This window comes from Trichosurus vulpecula, chromosome 7, assembly GCF_011100635.1.
Source record: "Trichosurus vulpecula isolate mTriVul1 chromosome 7, mTriVul1.pri, whole genome shotgun sequence".
Taxonomy (NCBI): domain Eukaryota; kingdom Metazoa; phylum Chordata; class Mammalia; order Diprotodontia; family Phalangeridae; genus Trichosurus; species Trichosurus vulpecula.
The window spans coordinates 256,953,263-256,976,791 of record NC_050579.1 but is presented as its reverse complement, the minus strand read 5'-3'; the positions used below and the strand labels follow the sequence as shown (position 1 = coordinate 256,976,791).

Below are 23,529 nucleotides of genomic sequence, written 5' to 3'. Positions count from 1 at the left end.
TTTAAAATTTTTTTAGGAAACATGAAAAGACATGATTTTTGATCAATGGAATCAAAATCAGCATCCGAATTTAGTCTTATTCAGAAAATTTCCTTAAATCTGCCCATCTAGATTCACTTTATTGAAAGAAATGAAGAGGAGCCAACAACGGAAAGAGAGGAGCAGGAGACATTAAGAGGAGGAACTCCAGCAGACTGTGATTTCATGGAAACATTTTGCATATAAGGAATGTTTAAATATGCTATGGGCCAGCTTTCTGTTAGCAGTTAGGAATCTTGGATGTAAGAGTCTGGGTTTCACCATTTGTTCCATTTCTCTTGGGAAATGTGAAAAATAAACATTTCAAGTAATTCAAACTTCAGTAGATATCTTAGGGGTTGATCTGATTAAAGCACTGGGTTATATAATACCAAGGATTGTGGTAATCCATTCATTATTTCTGTTTCCTTTTCTCTCCAGGTATAATTAGGAATGATGGATGGGACCAATGAGAGCACCCAAGATGAATTTATCCTTCTAGGATTCTCTGACAGGCCCCAGCTTGAGGTAGTCCTTTTTGTGGTCATCTTGATTGCCTATCTCCTGACAGTAGTGGGTAACACAACCATCATCCTACTCTCCCAAATAGACTCTCGCCTTCATACGCCAATGTATTTTTTTCTTACCCACCTCTCTTTCCTGGATCTCTGCTTCACCACCAGCTCCATCCCACAACTGCTCTATAACCTGAGTGGTCCTGATAAAACCATTAGCTACACTGGCTGTGCTATTCAGCTTTTCTTGTTCCTAGCTCTGGGTGGTGTAGAATGTCTCCTCCTAGCTGTAATGGCATATGACCGTTTTGTTGCTGTCTGCAAACCCCTTCATTATATGGTGATTATGCATCCAAAACTCTGCTTGGGACTAGTTTCCATTGCCTGGTTTGGTGGTGTGTCCAACTCTTTGACTATGTCCCCTATAACTCTGAAACTGCCCCGTTGTGGACACCACAAGGTGGACCATTTCTTGTGTGAAATGCCAGCACTGATTAGACTGGCTTGTGTAAATACTGTTTTCATTGAAGGCACTGTATTTGTGCTGGCAGTGGTTATTGTATTGACACCCTTAGTCCTTATTCTGGTCTCCTATGGCTATATCACCCAAGCGGTCACACAGATCAAGTCAGCAGCAGGGCGACGAAAGGCCATCAACACCTGCAGCTCCCATCTCATTATAGTCTCCCTCTTTTATGGCAATATTATCTATATGTACATGCAACCAGGGAACAGTGCCTCTCAGGACCAGGGCAAGTTCCTTACCCTCTTCTACAATATAGTGACTCCACTTCTCAACCCAATCATCTATACATTGAGAAATAAGGAAGTGAAGGGGGCACTGAGGAGGCTTCTGGGAGTGAACAAAGGATAAAGAGAGAAATGATGGCAAAAAAACTTTCTAGAGACTAACAGCCTCCACTACAACTTTTCATGAAGTCTCAACTCTGGAAAAAAAAACAGGAATCGGTGATTAAAATATTACTTGTGCCCCTAAAATCTCCAATTTCTTGCTTAGGGTCTTCATACTTTAACAATGCTTTTGAGGTTCTTTCCAGGTGTATCATTTATACCCACAAAAATCACCTGAATGTAATTGGATGATTCTTTTACTATTTTTTTGGTCATGTCTTTTGTCATATACCTCAGGAAGATAGCAAATTTCTCTATAGTTATTAGTGCAACAAATGGTTGCCTCAGTACCTTCATTTCCTCAAATTACCAAAGGCCAAAGCTTAACTCTTATTCTTTTGACCACTATTAGACAAACATGTGTGCATTTATATATCCTTGTCCTTATAGGACAAGCAGCTGCTTTCTTTTTAGAACATCTAGCTTCCTTCTCTTTAGGAAGATTTTTTTACTTTCTTTCCACCTTTGTGTTAGATGTTCTTCCAACCTTCAAGAAAATACAGGATTAGAGAAGGGAAAGTATCCTAAATTCTCTTGTTACTTTTTTAAGACAAGGAAATGGAACCTACAAACTGTAAGTTTTATTTATTTCTTGGAAAAATTCTAGAAATTAAAAGGATAAGGAAGGAACATATGAAAAGGAAGATGTGATCACAAAGAGCCATGATTTCATTGATACTAGATCATACCAGAACAAATATTTCTTTTCTTGGAAGAATTATTAAACTGGAAGGCCAGTGTGATGTTATAGACATAGTTGGCCTAGATTTTAGTGTGACTTGTATTCAAAAAATCTTTGGTTTCCCCCTGAAGTTTTATGGATTTCTCAGGCTCCAGAAATAATGACAAATGTGAGTTTGGGAGTACCTCTGAGAAGCTAATGTAAACAGAATATATGAAGTTTGTTCCAATGTCACACTATGATGTTGCCATTTTTAAAAGTTACAAGAACAGTAGTGGAGAAAACTAGTGACTAGAGATGCTGGAGATCAATAAAGAAGTCAAGATAGCATGCATCTCTAGTTTTATTTATATATCATATCAATAGTAATATTTCAATACTAATCTTTATTTATAAAGTTTTACATATATTTATATAAAGTTTATATGTATATATCAATTATATATAATATTTATATGACAATGAATATGAAGTATGTATATTGTTTTACATATTCATATATAAAGATTAGATATGTATACCTATACATACATGTACATGTTATATTTTTGTTCATTTGTATGTAAACGTGTCTCTACATCTTTATATACTTTAAATGTAAGTTCCAAGAATACCCCATGAAGACATTAGACCATAGGTATTTTCAGCCAGGGAGAGGATATGATGTGTGGCCACATGAAATAATGAGAAAGGGCTGTTATTTCCTTCCCTTTTCCCTAGAGATTATGAGAGACCAAACAATTTTTGGCAAAGGATACTTTTAAAAAAAATTTTCAACACTCGCTTTTATAATATTTTGAGTTCTAAATTTTTCACCCTTTCTCCTCTCCCCCCTCTCCAAGATGACATGCAATATGACATAGGCTATACATGTACAATCATATTGAACATATCTCCACATTAGTGGTATTGTGAAAGAAGAATCGGAACAAAAAGGAAAAACCACAAGAAACAAAAAAAGAGAAACTGTATGCTTTGATCTGCATTCAGATTCCACAGTTTTTTCTCTGGATGTGTATAGCATTTTCCCTCATGAGTTTTTAGAATTATCTTATATCATTGCATTGCTGGGAAGAGCTAGGTCTATCAAAGTTGGTCATCGCTTAATGTTGCTGTTGATGTGTACAGTGTTCTCCTGGTTCTGCTCACTTCACTCAGCATCAGTTCATGCAGATCTTTCCAGGTTTTTCTGAAATCCATCTGCTCACCATTTCTTATGGAACAATAGTATTCCACTACATTCTTAGACCACAACTTGTTCAGCCATTCCCCAATTGATGGCATTGCCTCAATTTCCAATTCTTTGCCACCATAAAAAGATGGGCAAAGAACATTTGACAAGTACTTGTTTCAGTGAGGGCAGCAAGAGGCAGAGAGCTCAGCACCAGGTAAACTACCAGACCCCTACAACATCCAGCCACTAGCACCTGAAGCCCCAGCACAGAAAACCACTAACCAGGCCCCTAGCTCCCAGCATAAGATGTCTGAGACAGTGCCTCCTGGGCCCAGAAGCAGAGATCAAATTTAAAAGTCAGAAAAAAGGCAAACAACATGAGCAAAAGAATTAAAAAAATAGTGACAATAAAGAAATATCTTGGTGACAGGGAAGATAAAAACACAAATTCAAGAGAGGACCGTATACCAACATCTGAAACTGCGAAGGGAATATGAACTTGTCTCAAACCCAAAAAGCCTTCTTGGAAGAACTCAAGAAGGATTTTTTTAATGAATGATATATGTATTTAATGTTTACTGTATGCCAAGTACTATGTTAAGGATGGGGGATACAAATAGAAACATAAGATAGTCTCTGTTCTCATGGGGCTCACATTCTAACAGGTGAGATAGTACAAAGGGAATATTTCACCTGCAAATCAGATGAAAAAGTCATATGTTCTTTAGAAGATAGCAACAAAGCATACAGTAAAGGATCTTCTCTAATGTAATTTCCATTGATAAAAGCTCATCCATTTCTGGTGCTGAATAGCATTTCACAGTACTAAAGATCTGGTGATAGGAATTTTCTTCTCTGCATCTTCAATAGCTGTAGTTACAGCACCTGCATGAGCAGGTGCCAGGTCATATCTGCACCGGATGATGGCTGTGGGAAGCAGACTGTCTCCAGTCACTGAGCTAGTAATAACTGGCATTTGAATAGCGACTTAAATAAATTGTATTATTTGATCTTCCTAAGAAGTTTCCCTCACTTTGCCTTCTTATCTCTCTCTCGCCCCTCTTTCTGACTCTCTTTTGTCTATATATCATATCTGTCCTATGACATCCATCCATCTGTCTATCATCATCATTATCATCATTTTTAGATCTGAGAAAACAGGTTCAGAGAGATTGTTATTTTTCTCATGGTGACATAGTATATGCTGAAGGTGTGTGTGTGCATGTGTGTGTATACACACATATGTGAACATGCATATAACACACATATAAATACATACATGTGTATGTACACATATATAAATGCATGTGTTGCATACATATATAAACATAAACATATGCATATGTGTGTATATATATGTGTGTGTGTGTGTGCGTGCATACCACACACACATACACACATACACCTTCCTCAAAATCTCTTGCCATTGTGTGAGTACCAGTGGAGGAGTATGACCATCAAATATACCTCACTCTTACTATGTCATCAACCTATCTTCTTTTCTTGTCCTTCATCTTCTAGATTACATCTGTGATGACTACAGCTTCTAAGGTGTTTTAGCTTAGCTTTTAGGAAGCAGCAACGTAAGGGACTTTGGACCCTAAGGATTCTTTATTTTTTTTTTCATTTTTTTATTTATATTTTTCCTACCAATTAATTTATTTTTAGTTTTTAACATTCACTTCCACAAGATTTTAAGTTCCAAATTTTCTCCCCATCTGTCCCCATCCCCCAGCACAAGATAGCATGCATTCTGATTAGCCCTTATCCCAATCTGCCCTCACTTCTATCACCCCTTGCCCCTTCTCTTAGCCCCTTCCCCTCTATTTTCTTGTAGGGCAAGATAGATTTCTATACCCCATTGCCTGTATGTGTTATTTCCCAATTACACGTAAAAACAATTTTTAACATTCATTTTTAAAACTTTGAGTTCATATTCTCTCTCTTTCTTCCTCTCAACCCACCCCCATTAAGAAGGCAAGCAACTGGATATAGGTTATACATGTGTAGGCATGTTGTGAAAGACTAACTATATTTCCCTCCATCCTCCCTCACCCTCATTTATTCTATTATCTTCTTTAACCCTATCCCTCCTCAAAAGTGTTTGTCTCTGATTATCCTTCCCTCCATTTGCCCTCCCTTCTATCATTTCCCTCCCTTATCCTGTTCCCCTCTACTTTCCTGTAGGGTAAATTGAGTATGTATGTTATTCTCTCCTTAAGTCAAATCTGATGAGAGTGAGGTTCACTCACTTCCTCTCACTCTCTCCCTCTTCCCCTCCATTGTAGAAGCTTTTTCTTGCCTCTTTTATGTGAGATAATTTACCCTTCTTCCAATACATTCCTCTCTCACCCTTTAATTTAATTTTTTTTAGATATTATTCAACACATCCTGTGCCTTCTGTCTATATATGTGTATGTGTGTATGTGTATGTGTGTGTGTTCTTCCAACTACCCCAATACTGAGAAAGGTCTCATGAATTACAAAATCATCTTTCCATCAAGGAATGTAAACAGTTCAATTTTAACAAGTCCCTTTCTCTTTCATGTTTACCTTTCCATGCTCCTCTTGAGTCTTGTATTTGAAAGTCAAATTTTCCATTCAGCTCTGGTATTCTCATCAATAATGCTTAAAAGTCCTCTCTTTCACTGAATTATCATTTTTCCTCTAAAGGATTATACTCAGTATTGCTGGGTAGGTGATTCTTGTTTTTAACCCTAGCTCCTTTGACCTCCAGCATATCATATTCCAAGCCCTCTAATCCTTTAATGTGTAAGCTGCTAAACCTTGTGTTATCCTGATTGTGTTTCCACAATACCTGAATTGTTTCTTTCTGGCTTTCTGCTTGGAAACTCTGTCATTTGGCTACAATATTCCCAGGAGTTTTCCTTTTAGGATTACCTTCAGGAGATGATTGGTGGATTGTTTCAATTTCTATTCCCCTCTGTGGTACTAGAATATCAAGGGAGTTTTCCTTGATAATTTCTTGAATGATGTCTAAGTTCTTTTTTTGATCATGGCTTTCAGGTAGTCCAATAATTTTTAAACGATCTCTCCTGGATCTATGCTCCAGGTTAGTGGTTTTTCCAATGAGATATTTCACATTGTCTTCTATTTTTTCATTCTTTTGCTTCTGTTCTATAATTTCTTGATTTCTCATAAAGTCATTAGCTTCCATTCACTCTATTCTAAAGGAATTATTTTCACTGTTGGATCTCCTTTTCCATTTGGCCAATTCTGCTTTTGTGTGTGTGTGTGTGTGTGTGTGTGTGTGTTATAATTTTTATTCCTTTTTTCTTTAAAGGAGTGTTTACAAAAGACACTCAAGTCAGGCCCATCTTGTAATTAATATCCAAGAAATGCTATAACAGACAGTAGAAGGCAATACTTATTTTAGAACTCATTTTCATATTTAGAAAATTTCCCCAAAACATATTAATTTCCCCTTTTTGGTAAGAGATTTTTTGTTTATTAGAATTTGTGAAATATGGTAGTTCACCTAAAAGAGTTAATATAAACTGCAGACCCACTTCAAGTCCAACAGTTGCCACCTTAAAACTGAGTTTTAAGGCTCATAACTCTGTTTTAGGTCATGAAATTTGTATTTCATGATAAGTACTGAGGAAGATGACTGTATATTTAAAGACATAATTATATTTTCCAAGAAAAGCAAGAAGTGATTTCAGCATTGAAGCAGAGCTTTAAGCTAGAAGACGTTTCAGCAGTTTGTCAAGGCTCTTCTTTAATTTCAGAAATTCTGTCTATGGATTTAAAGATTTCAGCAAGAAGATTCAATGTTTCAGCTCCAGAAAGCAACTGCTTTATTGAACTATGTGCATTGTTCATGACAACTCAGAGATTTTGCAAGGCAAGATCTATGTTTTGTTTAACTACTGTCAAACTGGCACAGTGATCAGATCGCAGGGCTTCATTGTCTCTCTTATAATTAGTAAGCTGAGCCTGGAGCATATTTATTCCTGCTTCAGTTTTGTAACTTGATTTTCTGCCTTCACAGCTTGCTTAGTGATCAGTTAGATTCTGTTCCACTTGTTGTGCCACCAATTCAAGATCATGATAGTTGCTTTCCTCTTTTATCATCTTTGCTTCAAATTTCCACTCAAGTGTTCTTACCATTTATGTCTGAGAATCAGAGGTGTTCTGAATCTCATTAATTTTCTTCTTAGCTTCATTTTCTTCTTTAAGTGCTTCAAAGCTTATCTGCAGTGACCAAAAATGCCTGTCTTCCAAGTATTCTCCACGAGCAGCAAATTCTTTGTTTGTGTTGTTTACTTGAGATGTAGGAGAAACACGTGAGACACTATCATTTAAGGTCCATGGAGCAAGAGACTTGATGCCTGACAGTTCAGATGTGATGGTAAAAGAGGAAATATATGTACTACATGGTGATATGCTAGTAGAAACTCTGGAAGCATGAATTTGTTTCATGACAGATGGCTGATAAGTCCCATTCCAGTCATCGTCTTCAGCTTCATCCAATAAATCTCCAGCACAAGTTGGAACTTGGAAAAAAGGTTCCTCATAGTCCAAACCATATCCTACAGTTTTAGAGGTTGGGGAATTATTTTCAAATCCTAATGTATGTCTTGTAGATTCCTTAGTGTAAATTCTAGTATTGGTTATCTTCTCTTTGGACAGGCCAAGGTTCTTGGTTTTCAGAAATTCTTTAAAGGAAAATGGATCTGCCTCATCCAGATCTTCAAGATTATCTTCTGGGCCAATCTTGGAACTCAATTTCCACTTCTGTACTCTGAGCAGATTGCCTAGAAGTTCTCTAGATATCCTTCCTTACAGCTCTGGCCCCTAAGGCAGAGTAGCAACTCCAGTGCAGAGTGGAGGGCCAGAGAGAGGCTTTGCCAGTCTCTGTCACTAGGTCTCACCATCCTGGATGATACAGCACTGGGCTTGAGACAGTGGGGGGAACCCCATGCACTGGGTGTAGCCAGACATCCCCACACAGCCTCCATTCTGCCACAGGGCCAGACCTCCACTACCTGGTCTCCATAGCCTCAGGTCAGCTTGTCTTGCCAATTTGGCTTTTTAAGACCTTCTCCTCATTGCCTCTTTTACTATTCGGATTTGTCTATTTTTAGGGTGTTATTTTCTTTATCATTTTGGCATCTCCTTTAGCAAACTATTGACTCATTTTTCATGATTTGTTGCATCACTCTCATTACTCTTCCTATGTTTTCCTCTACTTCTCTTACTTCATTTGCACAATCCTTTTTGAGCTCTTCCATGGCCTGAGACCAATTAACATTTTTCTTGGAGACTTTGGATGTGGGAGTTTTGACTTTGTAGTCAAAGTAAGATTCTATAGTTGGAGTTTTTCCTGATGTTTGCTCACTGTCCCCAGCCAATTATCTGACTTTTGAACTCTTTTTCAAGGTAGGACTCTGCTTCCAGTGTGGAGGGTGTACTGTCCCAAGCTTCATGGGTTTTGTGCAGCTGTTTTCAGAGATACCTGTACAGATCTATACATTTGCAGCTTTCCAAGGTGTTATGATCATAAGAGAGGTGTTTACTCCTCTCCTGGCCTGTGCTTTGGTCTGTGAGTGACCTCAAGCACTCTATTCTGCCTTGGAACTGTAAAAAAGTTCCCTCTTCATGGCCACCCCAAGCTCCACCATGCCAGTGCTCCTCCTCACCCAAGGACTACCACCCGGGACTGTGACCCAGATAGAAGCATTGGCACAGCAAGAGAATCCTGCCTCAGTACCAGCAGAGAAATACCTGCAATCATCCTCTGATCAAGCTCTCTGTCCCCCCACCATCCGTGGGCTAAGAGCTCTGGAAATAGCCATTGTTGAAACCCTGGGCCTAAACAGCTTGTTTCAAGAGATAATGAAGGAAAACTGCCCTGAGGTCCTATAACTAGAGGATAAAATAGTCATCAAAAGAATCCACCAATCACCTCCTGAAAGAGACCCCAAATTGAAAATGCCAAGGGATATTCTATCCAGACCATGCTCCTTTCTCACACAGGTCTGACAGAACTTTCCTGCTGATTTTCTAAGTTGTCTTTGGTGTTTTGGTGTTGAGAAGTCTGAAAACCACCATAGCTGCCAGTGATTCAGTCCCGTGAGGCCTGCTCCAGCTCTGTCTGTGCCAGCGTGGTCCGTGTTAGGCTGTGCTCTACTCTCTCAGACTGGTGCAACGGACCTTTCCTGTTGACCTTCCAGTCTTGGGCTGGAAAGTTGTTGCACTCTGTAATTTTGTTCATTCTACAGCTCTGGAATTTGTTTAGAGTCATTTTTACAGGTATTTGGAGGGGTTTGGGTGAGAGCTTAAGCAAGTCCCTGCTTTTACTCTGCCATCTTGCCTCTGCCCCCCTCAAGAAGGATTTTAAAAGTCAAATAAGAGAGGTAGAAGAAAAATTTAAAAATACAATTGACAAAATGGAAAAAAGTACACAGAAGAAAACAACTCCTTAGAAAGTAGAATTGGCCAAATGGAAATGGAGGTACAAAAGCTTGCTGAAGAAAACAATTCATTAAAAGCTAGATTTCAGAAGCTAATGACTCTATGAAACATGAAGAATCATTCAAACAAAATTGAAAGCATGAAAAAAATAGAAGAATACATAAAATACCTCGTTGGAAAAACAACTGATCTGGAAAATAGATACAGGATAGGTAATTTAAGAATTATTGGTCTACCTGATAATCTTGGTGAAAAAAAAGAGCCTAAACATCATGTTTTGAGAAATCATCAAGGAAAACTGCCCTGAGGTCCTATATCTCGAGGGTGAAGCAGTCGTTGAAAGAATCCAACAATCACCTCCTAAAAGAGATCCCAAATTGAAAACGCCAAGGAATATTGTAGCCAAATTCCAGAATTATTAGGTCAAGGAGAAAATACTGCAAGCAGCCAGAAAGAAACAACTCAAATATTGTGGAAGCACAGTAAGGATTACCCAGGACCTTGCAGCTTCCAATTAAAAGGAGAGCTTGGAATATGATATTCCATAAGGCAAAGGACCTTGGATTACAGCCAAGGATCAACTACCCAGCAAAAATGAGCATAATCTTTCAGGGGAGGAGATGGATATTCAATGAAATAGAGGACTTCCAGACTTTCCTGATGAAAAGACCAGAGATCAATGGAAAATTTGATCTTCAAATACAAGACTCAAGAGAGGCATAAAAAGGTAAACAGGGAAGGGGGAAAAACACATTATTCAATAAGGGCAAACTGTTTGCATCCCTATATGGGAAAATGATAGAACTCTTGATAACTGAATTTTTATTACATCATATAGAAGGGAAATACATAGACAGAGGGTGTGAGTTTAAGTTGATTTTGATGTGATGATAAAAAACCTAATTAATTGCTGAAAAAAGATTGTAATGGGAGAATAGAAAAGGAAGAGGCAGAAAAGGGTAAATGACATCACATGAAGAGGCACAAAGACATTACAATAGAGGGAAAGAAGGGAGGGTGATGAGCATGGCTTGAACTTTACTCTGATTGGATTTGGCGCAAAGAGGGAATAACATACTCAGCTAGTTATAAAAATCTAAATTGCCCTATAGGCATTTGGAAGGGAAAGGGGAAAGAAAAGGATAGGAGGGATAGAAGAGAGGGAAGAAGTAGTAAGGGAAAGGGGAAAGAAAAGGGAGGGAACTTATAGAAGGGAGGTTAGATTGAGGGAGTCAGCAGTCAGAAGCAAAACTCTAGTGAGGAGGGAAAGGGAGAAAGGAGAAAAAGCATAAATGGGTGGGGGGATAGGATGGAGAGAAAGACACAAATAGTAATCATAACTGTGAATCTGAATGGGATGAACTCTTTCGTAAAATGGAAGTTGATGGCAGAATCGATTAAAAATCATAATCCTATAATATATTGTTTACAAGGAACACATTTGAAACAGAGGGATACACACAGGGTAAAGGTAATAGGCTGGAACAGAATATATTATGCTTCAGCTGAAGTGAAAAAAAAGCAGGGGTAGCAATCCTGATTTCAGACAAAGCAAAAACAAAAATAGATCTAATCAAAAGAGATATGGAAGGAAACTATTCCTTGTATCCTGAAACTACATAAACAATGAAGCAATATGATTACCGAACATATACACGCCAAGTGGTACAGCATCCAAATTCTTAGAGGAGAAATTAAGGGAGATAAAGGAAGAAATTCACAGCAAAACTATTCTAGTAGGGACCTCAACCTCTCCTTCTCTGAACTAGATAAACTTAACCACAAAATAAACCAGAAAGAAGTTAAGGAGGTGAATAGAATTTTAGAAAAGTTGGATATGGTAGATCTCTGGAGAAAACTGAAAGGGGATAGAAAGGAATATTCCTTTTTCTCAGCAATACATGACACCTGCACAAAAATTGACCATGTACTAGGGCATAAAAACCTCACAGTCCAATGCAGAAAGGCAGAAATATTAAATACATCCTTTTCTGATCATGATGCAATAAAAATTATATGTAATAACGGACCATGGGAAGACAGACTAAAATTTAATTGGAAAATAGATAATCTAATCCTAAAGAATGAGTGGGTCAAACAACAAATCATAGAAACAATCAATAACTTCATCTAAGAGAATGACAATAATGAGACAACATATCAAACTGTACGGGATGCAGTGAAAGTGGTTCTTGGGAAGCAAAGGAGCTTGGATTACAACCATGAATGCTCACATGAATGAAATAGAGAAAGAGGAGATCAACAAATTGGGCATGCAATGGAAAAAAAAAACTAGAAAAAGAATAAATTTAAAATCTCCAATTAAATACCAAATTAGAAACACTGAAAACAAAAGGGGAGATTACAAAATCAAAAGTAAGAAAACTATTGAACTAATAAATAAAACTAAGATCTGGTTTTACGAAGAAACTAATAAAATAGATAAACTTTTGGTTAATTTGATTTTAAAAGAAAGAAGAAAACCAAATTTTCAGTATTAAAAATGAAAAAGGCGAATTTAGCACCAATTAAGAGGAAATTAAAACAATAATTACGAACTATTTCACCTAACCAAATGCCCAAAAATTTGGCGTTCTTAGTGAAAAGGTTGAAAATTTACAAAAATTTAAGTTGTCCAGATAAATAGAAGAGGAAGTACCATACTTAAATGACCCCATCTCAGAAAAAGAAACTGAATAAGCTGTCAATGAACTCCCTAGGAAAAAATTCTCCAGCACCAGATGGATTTACAAGTGAATTATGTCAAACATTTAAAGAATAATTAATTCCAATTCTATATAGATTATTTGGGAAAATAGGTGAAGAAGGAGTCCTCCCAAATTCTTTTTATGATACACACATGGTATTTACACTTAACCTGGAAGAGTCAAAACAGAGCAAGAAAATTACAGACCAATTTCCCTAATGAATATTGACGCAAAAATTTTAAATAAAGTATTAGCAAAAAGATTACAGCAACTTATCATGACAATAATACACTATGACCAAGTAAGATGTATTCCAGGAATGCAGGGCTGGCTCAATATTAGGAAAACTATCATCATAATTGATTATATCAACAACAAAACTAACAGAAACCATATGATTATCTCAATAGATGCAGAAAAAGCTTTCGACAAAATACAACACCCGTTCTTATTAAAAACACTAAAGAGCATAGGAATAAATGTAGTCTTCCTTAATTTAAGTAGCATCTACCAAAACACAACAGCAAATATTATCTGTAATGGGGATAAGCTACCCTTTGACCCAGCAATACTACTTCTAGGGTTGCATCCCAAAGAGATCATGCAAATGGGAAAAGAACCCACATGTACAAAATTGTTTATAGTCGCTCTTTTTGTGGTGGCAAAGAACGGGAAATTAAGGGGATGCCCCATCAACTGGGAAATGGCTGAACAAGTTGTGGTATATGATTGTAATGGAAAACTATTGTGTTATAAGAAATGATAAGTATGTGGACTTCAGAGAAACCTGGAAAGATTTATACGAACTGATGCTGAATGAGGGGAGCAGAACAAGGAGAGCATTGTACACAGTAACAGCCACATTGTGCAATGACCATCTTTGATAGACTTGGCTTTTCTCAGCAATACAAGGTTCAAAATACAACTCCAAAATGCTCAAGATGAAAGTACTATCCACATCCAGAGAAAGAATTACAGAGTCTGAATGCAGATTGAAACATATTATTTGCTCTCTCTTTTTTGTTTAGTTTAGTTTTGTTTCTTCTTTCTTGTGTTTCATTCCATTAGTTATAATTCTTCTTTGCAACATGAGTAATGTGAAAATATGTTTAATGTGAATGTATATGTAAAGCCTATATCAAATTTCATGCCGTCTTGTGGAGTGGGGAGTGGAGGGAGGAGGAGAAAATTTGGAACTCAAAAGCTTGTGAAAGTGAATGTTGTAAACTACAAATAAATAAATAAATTAAAAAAACTGACTGAATAACTAAACCCAAAGAGTAATCATAATTGTTCAATATGCAAGGAGTTCTCCAGTGGCTTGTTCTAGAGATATTTGATATTTAACATCTATAAAATAAAGCATAAAGATTCACAATTCATTTTTTTTAAAAAAATTAACTTTACAAGTACAAAATGGGGAAAGCATGTTTAAATATCACTTTGTTTTTTAACAGCTAGGATATTTTTAGCATATTAGACTCAGTACAAATTAACAGTATCACATAACTACATTAAAAGAGTCATAATATGTAGAGGAAAAAAAAGTTGTCATCCTTATGAACTCTGCCCTAGTCAGATCTGATTTGGAGCACTATGTTCAGTTCAAGATTCCACATTTAAGGAAGGACGTTAATAGCTGGAAGGGTACCCAGATAAGGTCAGGTGGTAAAGTTCCTTGAGTTCATGTTGCATGAGGTGTAGGCGAATTCAATGGGGATTTTAATCCTGTTGAAGAGCAGACTAGCACTTTGACTTTGGGAAAGTCATTTAACCCTCATCCTCATCTTCTTCAAATGTAAAATGAGGAGGTTGAACTAGATGAATTCTGATGTTTCTTCCAGTTCTAGATCTATTATCCCATCACTTAGAGGGGCGTGATAGTTATCTTCAAATGTTTCAATGAATCAAGACAATAATCAATTTAAAAAGTATTTATTAAGTACTTACTATGTGCCATGTTATGCTATGTGTAGACACAAAGACAAAAATGAGATAATCCTTCCAGATGTTTAAATAACTTAGTTACATAAGTTTGAACTGAACATGCTGTAAGTGTAAGCAAAATGGATTCTTGTTAGTATTTTTTGGAGTTTGGTTTTCCAGGATCTATGGCCATAACAATCTGTTGTTCCCAGGTATTAGATACGAGTTCTATGGTTCAAAACATTTCCACCTTGACCCATGTAGATTGTAAAGGCCAAGACCCTGGAGGGGTGGAGTATAAATATAAAGCCGGTAGGCACTGGCCAGCACGTGGGGAAGCTTCAGAATGAACAAGCTAGGATGCTATGTGTGCCTTGATAGTCCCACTTGATCCCCAATTGTTTGCCTCAACTGGCCCCCATTGAGGCTTGAGGGAACTTAGGGGAATGTATAAGTTATACCTGTCTTGATTGGCTCCATCAAGATGTAGGGGGAGTTGCCCCCCGCTTCTCACTGGCCCCTGTGAGAAGGGTGATTAGGGACTGCCGTAGGAGTTGGTGCTCAGCAACCCTTGTGAGAAAGTTAGATAGAATAAAGACTGCATTGTTTAATTGTTAACCCCTCTGAAGCTGTCTTTCCTTTATAAAAGCCGATCAAAGAACCTGTGCTAGCAGGCCATCCTGGGTGTGCTAGGGTGCTTGCTAATATACATGCCCAACACTTCTACCAACATGACAGGGTAACAGGTTGTCTTCACCCAGAAGTAGTTCCCTGCTGTCACTCACAGTAGTGTGTCTCTATTTTAGGTAATCTGGGCATGTGTAAAATCATTAGTCACATTCCATCGGGAGAAACAACATTTATATATACAAGTATACAGCACATGGACTTTTTATGTATTATAAAAAATGAAGAATTTATATTATAATGCTAACTTTGGTATTGTATTCTTAATCTCTCTTGATCTTTTAAATGGGAACCATACCAAGATAGAGAATGTACTCAATTCTCCCAAAAGTCAGAATTGCTTCAATAGAGGTAATACCATTTTGGTTTAAAAATTGGGAGAGAAAATTTGTCTTAGTTTATTAGAGACCAGATTAAGAGAAGTGTGCCTTTTATTTACCATCTTAACAGAAGGAAGGAACTTGACTAATTTTCTAAGAAGATAGGTCTCCAAAAGCGTGTTACAATGTAACACAAAAGGACATTGGGTTTAGGAGTCAGAGTGGAAGTGAAATTGAAATCGTGACTGTTTCTCAAACTATACTTCCCCAACATACCTTGATAGCATTACCAGGGATCTATAATGAAATTCAGTTTTACTAAATTTAGGAAATAGATGATCCTAACCTTCACATGAAATTTCTGCATTGAAGAGCTTTTAAAAGAAAAAATATGATAAATGTCTTATAGTTCATATTTCCAGTTAGACAGATTTTCTAACAATGGACAAGATATTGGGGATGCCAACCTAAACCAGAAAGGAAATAAAAACTTCCCAATCAATCAATATTCAATGTGGCTAAAATATCTAGGGCCCTGCTGTGTTGGCAATCAAAATGGGCTCTCAGGCCTTAGTTCAACCAAGTGCCCTTGAAGAGTTTGGCCTTTATTTCCTTGATTAAATTAAGAGTCCTTGATGACCTCCTTGCCTCAAGGGAAAACCTGGTTTACATGGGTTTGAGTGACACGTTTGTGACATCAGAGGCTTTTAGACCACGTGGGTTTAAGTCATCTTTGTGACGATTTTAGGTCACGTGGGTGAGTCGCACTTGACCCTGAAAAAGATATAAAATCGGGGGTTGGCATACTCTTTTTCAGAGCTCTGACCCACAGCCATGGTGGCACAAGTGACTCTGGGCTAGCCCTTGTTATGAGCTCCCCGGGCTGAACTTAGATGTTGGTAACTATGAATTGCATTTGGCCTGTCTGTTGATGTTTGTAATTTGTTTGTATTTGCTCTGAAGTTCAGGGTGCTGGCTTTTTCCCCTGAGCTAAGTGATGATATTTGTATGCCGAATTAAAGTAAGGTTGTTAACCCCTCAACGTTGCTTTCCTTAGTGAAGCAGATCAAAAGAACCTGAGCTTGCAGCATTCTGTGAGCTGGCTGTTGTTGATTTTACACCCCCCACAGCAGCTGCTAGCCAAATTGCTCAAACACCTGCACACTCAGATGCCAATAGAGACATACATGGAAATGAACCTATCTGGATCTATTTACTAAATTTAGGATAAATAGGACAAATACTATTTATAAAAAGTCAAACTAGATGAGGAAAAACTACAAATGAATGAACTCAGAAAGTGGATGCTCATCATGCCCAGTCAAAGTAGAGCAAGGAGGAAGGAATAAGGACTGGCACTTTACTCTTTATATTCCTTGCAAAATATATATTTACATTAGTGCTGCAGACATACATATGAGCAGTTATTATTTAAAAGCAAAAGTATTTTATTTCATTGTTTGCTCCCTTGGCTTTCTTTTCTTTCTATTGCCCTGGGAAAGGAAACATCTCAGCCACTTTTCATTCATACTTCTGTTGCTGCCACCACTCTTGGATGAGGTATAGAACCTATGTCATTTCTGTCTCTGCATTTCTCTCTGTATCTGCCCACATCCTTGTCTCTCTTTGTGCCTTCAGCTCTCTCATGCCCTGTCCTGTGCAGCTTTCCCCTCTCCTACACTCCTAGAAAAAGAATCAGAGTCTACGTTAAGTCCCTCCAAGAGGGATGTTATGCCAACATTAATACTGACCACATTGGTCAAGAACTCAGAGACCATGTATTCTTTTTTTATTGCTGCAGTTGAATTTCTGTGAAATATGAATTATAAAATACTTTAAAAGGGGGGCACTTTTTGTTTTAGCAGGAGGAATTCAGAAATCTCACTCTCCAAAGACAATGTTTGTAAATTAATTAGAAATATGTCTCTGACAGATTTGTTTTTCTCCCACATAAATGTATGAGAAATACAGGGACAGGGATTAGACCTGTGAATTTTTTTCTTTTTAAAAATTTATTTATTTTTAGTTTTCAACATTCATTTCCACAAGATTTTGAGTTTCTGCCCTACCATTTTCCAGTTTTCCGAACAGTTTTTGTGAAATAGTGAATTATTAGCCCAGAAGCTGGCCTCTTTGAGTTTATCAAAGAGTATATTGCTATAGCTGTTGACTTCTCCTATCCTATTCCACTGATCCACAACTCTATTTCTTAGCCAGTACCAGGTAGTTTTGATGACAGCTGCTCTATAGTACAGTTTAATATCTGGTATGGCTAGGCCACCTTCTCTAGCATTTCTTTTCATCAATACCTTAGATATTCTAGACCTCTTATTCTTGCAGATGAATTTTGTTATTATTTTATCCAGCTCTGTAAAATAATTTTTTGGTAGTTCAATTGGTATGGCACTGAATAGATAGATTAATTTAGATAAAATTGTCATTTTTATTATATTAGTTTGGCCTAACCATGAGCAACTGATATTTTTCCATTTATTTAGATCTGACTTTATTCGCGTCAAAAGTGTTTCATAATTATGTTCATATAGGCCCTGGGTTTGTCTTGGTAGATAGACTCCCAAATATTTTATAGTGTCTACAGTAACATTGAATGGAATCTCTCTTTCTATCTCTTGCTGTTGGGCTTTGTTAGTAATGTATAGGAATGCTGAGGATTTATGTGGGTTTATTTTATATCCTGCAACTTTGCTAAAGTTGTTTATTATTTCAAGTAGTTTTTTACTTGATTCTCTAGCATTCTCTAAGTAAATCATCATATCATCTGCCAAAAGTGATAATTTAGCTGCTTCTTTGCCTATTCTAATTCCTTCAATTTCTTTTTCTTCTCTTATGGCTACAGCTAACGTTTCTACTACCAAATTGAATAGTAGGGGTGATAATGGACATCCTTGTTTCACCCCTGATCTTATTGGGAATGCATCTAGCTTATTCACATTACAAATAATGCTTGTTGATGGTTTTAGGTAGATGCTATTTGTAATTTTAAGGAAGGCTCCATTTATTCCTGTGCTTTCTAGTGTTTTTAATAAGAATGGGTGTTGTGTTTTGTCAAAGGCTTTTTCTGCATCTATTGAGATGATCATATGGTTTCTGCTAGTTTTGTTGTTGATGTGGTCAATTATGCTAATAATTTTCCTAATATTGAACCAGCCTTGCATTTCTGGAATAAATCCTACCTGGTCATAGCGTATTATTCTGGCGATAAGTTGCTGCAATCTTTTCCCTAATATTTTATTTAAAATTTTTGCATCAATATTCATTAGGGAAATTGGTCTATAGTTTTCTTTCTCTGTCTTGACTCTATCTGGTTTGGGTATTAGTACCATATTTTCCCAAATAGTCTATAAAGTATAGGAATTAGTTGTTCTTTAAATGTTTGATAGAATTCAAAACCATCTGGCCCTGGAGATTTTTTCCTAGGGCGTTCTTTGATGGCTTGCTCAATTTATTTTTCTGAGATGTGGTTATTTAGAAATTTTACTTCCTTTTCTGTTAACCTGGGCAATTTATGTTTTTGTAGATATTCATCTATATCTCTAAGGTTGTCAAATTTATGGGCATACAATTGGGCAAAATAATACCTAATTATTGTTTTGATTTCCTTTTCATTAGAGGTGAACTCACCCTTTTCATTTTTGATACTGGTAATTTGATTTTCTTCTTTCTTTTTTTAATCAAATTTATCAAAGGTTTATCCATTTTGTTGGTTTTTTTGTAAAACCAGCTCTTTGTTTTATTTATTAATTCAATAGTTTTCTTGGTTTCAGTTTTATTAATCTCTCCTTTGATTTTCAGTATTTCTAATTTGGTATTTAATTGGGGCTTTTCAATTTGCTCTTTTTCTAGCTTTTTTCAGCTTTATGCCGAGATCGTTGATATCCTTTTCCCCTATTTTATTCATGTAAGCATTTAGGGATATAATATTCAGTATTTCTGAGGTGGTATGATCCAAGGTGAGGTGTTTATTCCTCTACTGGCCTGTGCTCTGGTCTGTGAGTTACCTTAAGAACTTTTTTCTGCTTTTGAAAGGCTAGGAGGACTCTCTTTCCACAGCCAGCATAAGCTCTGCGACACTAGTACTTTTCCTCACCTCAAAACAGGCAACCAGGCCTGGGACCCAGATCCAAGCAGGACAAAGCAAGAGAATCCTCAGCACCAGCAAAGAGATCCCTGCACTCCTGCTCTGATCAGCCTCTTGATTCCCCCCCAACGTCTGTGGGCCTGGAGGTCCAGGAAGCAACCACCAACACCACCGCTGCTACTGCTGCTGCTGCTGCTGTTGCTGCTGCTGCTACTGCTGCTCCTGCTGCAGCCACCTCTACTGCCCCAGGACTGAGGCATGACTGCCCCTTTCTCTCACTCTTCTCTCATGCAGGTCCAACAGAGTTGTCCAGCTGACCTGCTAAGTTGTCTTTGGCATTTGTGGGTTCAGAAGTCTCGAAACTGCTAGAACTCAGTAACTAAGTGCCCTGAGGTCTGCTCTGCTTACTGTGCTCCAGCCCAGTCTGGGCCAGCATGGCCCGTGCTGGGCTGAGCTCCACTCCCCGCATGGTGCAAGACACCCTTCCAGGTTGTCTTGGGCTTGAGGCTTCTTTCACTCTGTGATTTCATGGATTCTGTAGCTCCAGAATTTTTTTAGAGTCATTTTTACAGGTGTTTTGGGGGAGAGCTCTGCTTTTACTCTGCCATCTTGACTCTGCCTCTCTTTATTTTTGAGGTATGGCTTGCTTTTCCCTTAACAGTCATAAAAAATTCGACATGTGACTTTCAAAGCTGTTCTACTTTCTGTTCTCTTCTGTGCATTTAAAACTTGCTTCAATGACCTGGTTTTCTTTCTTTTTAAAAATATCCTATCTCTACAAACCCCTTTTTTCCTAGTCTCAAATTGAAAAAACATCAATAAAATGCATGTAATAAATGTAATATAATGTCTTTTGCTTCACCATACATCTTTATTAAAAAGAAGGGTTATTTTGAGATGGGATAAGAAAAACCATTTGCAAATGACAATGACATAAAAAAGAATTAATAAAACATGACATAAAAAGGAATCAATAAAACATTACAAAAATGTGTCATTAAAGACTTCCATAAAGGCATAGACAACATGATTATAAAATTTGTAGATAACAAAAAGATAAAGGTATGGTTAACATACTGGATAACAATATTGAAGATCTTAACAGGTTAATTCCTTGGGCCTAAGTAAAGAGATTAAATTCAATAAGGATAAATTTAAAGTGAAATTTACATTCAAAAATCAATATTACAAGTATTAGAAGACAGAAACAGAAATAGATAGCTGTTTTTCTGAAAATGATTAAAATTCTAGCATTATGCATTTCAATATGAGTCAACATGTGATATGGCTGCCAAGAAAAGTAATATAGCTTTAAGCCACATTTAAAAAGTCATGATCTTTGACAAAATGCAGTAACCATTCCTGTTAAAAACACTAGAGAACATAGGAATAAATGGATTTTACCTTAAAATGATAAGTAATATTTATCTGAAATCATCAGCATTATCTGTAATGGGGATAAGTTAGAAGCTTTTCCAGTACAATCAGGAGTGAAGGAAGGATGGCTAATTATCACCTATATTATTTAATATTGTTCTAGACATGTTAGCTGTTGCAATAAGAGAATAATAGGAAATAAAAGAGCATTAGAATAGGTGATGAGGAAACACTCTGCAGGTGATGCAATGTTATACTTAGAACATCCTAGAGAATCAACTAAAAAAGTTATTGAAATTATTCACAACCTTAGGAAAGTTGCAAGTTACAAAATAAACCCACAGAAATCATCATCATTTCTATATGTTACCAACAGTGCTCAGAAAAAAGAGATAGAGAAATTCCCTTTAAAGTAATTGTAGACAGTATAAAATATTTGGGAGTCTACTTGCTAAGACAAACCCAGGAACTATGTAAACACAATTACAAAACACTTTTCATACAAATGAAGTCAGACCTAAACAACTGGAAAAAATTAATTGCTCATGGGTAGGCTGAACTAATATAATAAAAATGACAATTCTGCCTAAATTAATCTATTTATTCAGTGCCATGCCAGTCAAACTATAAAAATAATTATTTTATAGAGCTACAAAAAATAATAACAAAATTCATCTGGAAGAACAAAATGTCAAGGATATCAAGAGAATCAATGAAAAGAATGCAAAAGAAGGTGTTCTAGATGTCAACAATATTATAAAGTGATAACTATCAAAGTAATCTGGTAATGACTAAGAAATAAAGTAGTGGATCAGTGGAATAGATTAGGTACAAATTACATTATAGTAAATAACCATTGTAATCTGGTATATGATAAACCCAAAGATCCAAGTTTTTGGAACAAAGACTCATTACTTGACAAAAACTCCTGGGGAAAACTGGAAAACAGTATGGCAGAAACTAGGGATAGACCAACATCTCATATCATATACCAAGATAAGGTCAAAATGATTTACACATAAAGGGTGGTACCACAAGCAAATTAAGAGAGCATGGAATAATTTATCTGTCAGATTTAAGTATAAGGGAAGAATTTAGGACCCAAGAAAATATAAAGAACATTACAAAATGTAAAATAGATCATTTTGATTGTATGAAATTAAAAAAAATTTTGAAAAATTTTTTTGCACAAACAAAACTAATGCATCCAAAATTATAAGGAAAGCAAAAAACTGAGGGTGGGAATTTGCAGCAAATATCTCTGATAAAGCCCTCATTTCTCAAATATATAGCAAACTTAGTCATATCTATAAAAGTACAAGTCATCTTTCAATTGATAAATGGCCAAAGGATATAAACAGACAACTATCAGACAAAGAAATCATAGCTACCTACAGTCATATGAAAAAAATGCTCCAAATGCAAATTAAAACAACTCTGAAGTACCACCTCACACCTATCACACCTATGACAAATGAAGGAAAATGATGGATATTGGAGGGGATGTGGGAAAACTGGGACATTAATGTGCTGTTGGTGGAGCTGTGAACTGATCCAACCATTGTGGAGAGCAACTTGGAACTATGCCAAAGGGCAACCAAGCTGTCCATACCCTTTGATCTAGCAATGCTGCTGCTAGGTCTATATCCCAAAGACATCCAAAAAGAGGGAAAAGGACCTATTTATACAAAAATGCTTATAGCAGCTCTTTTTGTAGTGGCTAAGAATTGGAAATCAAACGGTGGGGGTGGGGAGGGACAGCCCTGGGAACAGGAGCTGTGGCAGTGAGTGGGGACCAAGCTGTGGCCACTGCAGAGCCGACAAAAAGGTGTTTTGTTAAAATACCTGTGGAAACAAAATATAATTTCATAAGGAGATAATGGATGGAGAAAAGAAAGCATATGCAGGTGTGAGGGCCCAGGTACTATGTATGTGAAATTGATATCTTTTGATGGTCATGAATGTGTAACAATAAAAGCCATGCTAAATGGCCTGGGTCAGTTTGCTGAAAATGAAACTAATGAGGTTAATTTTAGAGAAATTCCATCACATGTGTTATCAAAAGTATGCATGTATTTTACCTACAAGTTTTGCTACACTAACAGCTCTATAGAGATTCCTGAATTCCCAATTGCACCTGAAATTGCACTGGAATTGCTGATGGCTGCCAACTTCCTAGATTGTTAAATAAAATAAATTATAAAAAACTGCTAACTTTTTCAGTATTTAATATCTATAGTTCAATCTGTAACTTTTTTCATACAGCATGCTGTGTGTGTGTGTGGGGAGAGTGATTAAGAATTGTAAAGTTCATTGCAAAGCAGATACCTTCAGTCCTTTCTTTTGCATAGCAATCAGAGTTGAAATTTGTTTTGCAACTTTAATAAGGACATTTTCACTAAATGAGAAATAAACAAATATGCCAATTAGTAGATAGCTATGCCTTATCCTTTAGATGTGGTTTTAAATATTAGAACAATGATTATAGTAAGTAATGAAATTTAGGCAAATAGTACAGGTTTGGCCTGGCTAAATATTTTTAGGGTTTTTTTTTGGTTATTTTTGGACAGGTGGGGTTAACTTGAACCTACCATATCATAGCTATCCAGCGTTATTAGTTATGGAACTATTTTGCATTGTCAACTTGTGTTTATAAATATGGCTTGTTCA

General features: G+C 36.7%; 1 protein-coding gene and 2 pseudogenes across 1 annotated transcript; 2 read left to right on the top strand and 1 right to left on the bottom strand.

Annotated features, from left to right (window-relative positions):
* Positions 1-465: 465 nt before the first annotated feature.
* Positions 466-1,407, top strand: LOC118857034 (olfactory receptor 2W3-like). The gene has a single exon (XM_036767626.1). The coding sequence runs from the start codon at positions 472-474 to the stop codon at positions 1,405-1,407; it is 936 nt and encodes a 311-aa protein (XP_036623521.1). The 5' UTR covers positions 466-471.
* A 5,623-nt stretch (positions 1,408-7,030) lies between these two features.
* Positions 7,031-8,269, bottom strand: LOC118857033 (annotated as a pseudogene).
* A 14,469-nt stretch (positions 8,270-22,738) lies between these two features.
* LOC118858688 lies at positions 22,739-23,046 on the top strand (annotated as a pseudogene).
* Positions 23,047-23,529: the final 483 nt, after the last annotated feature.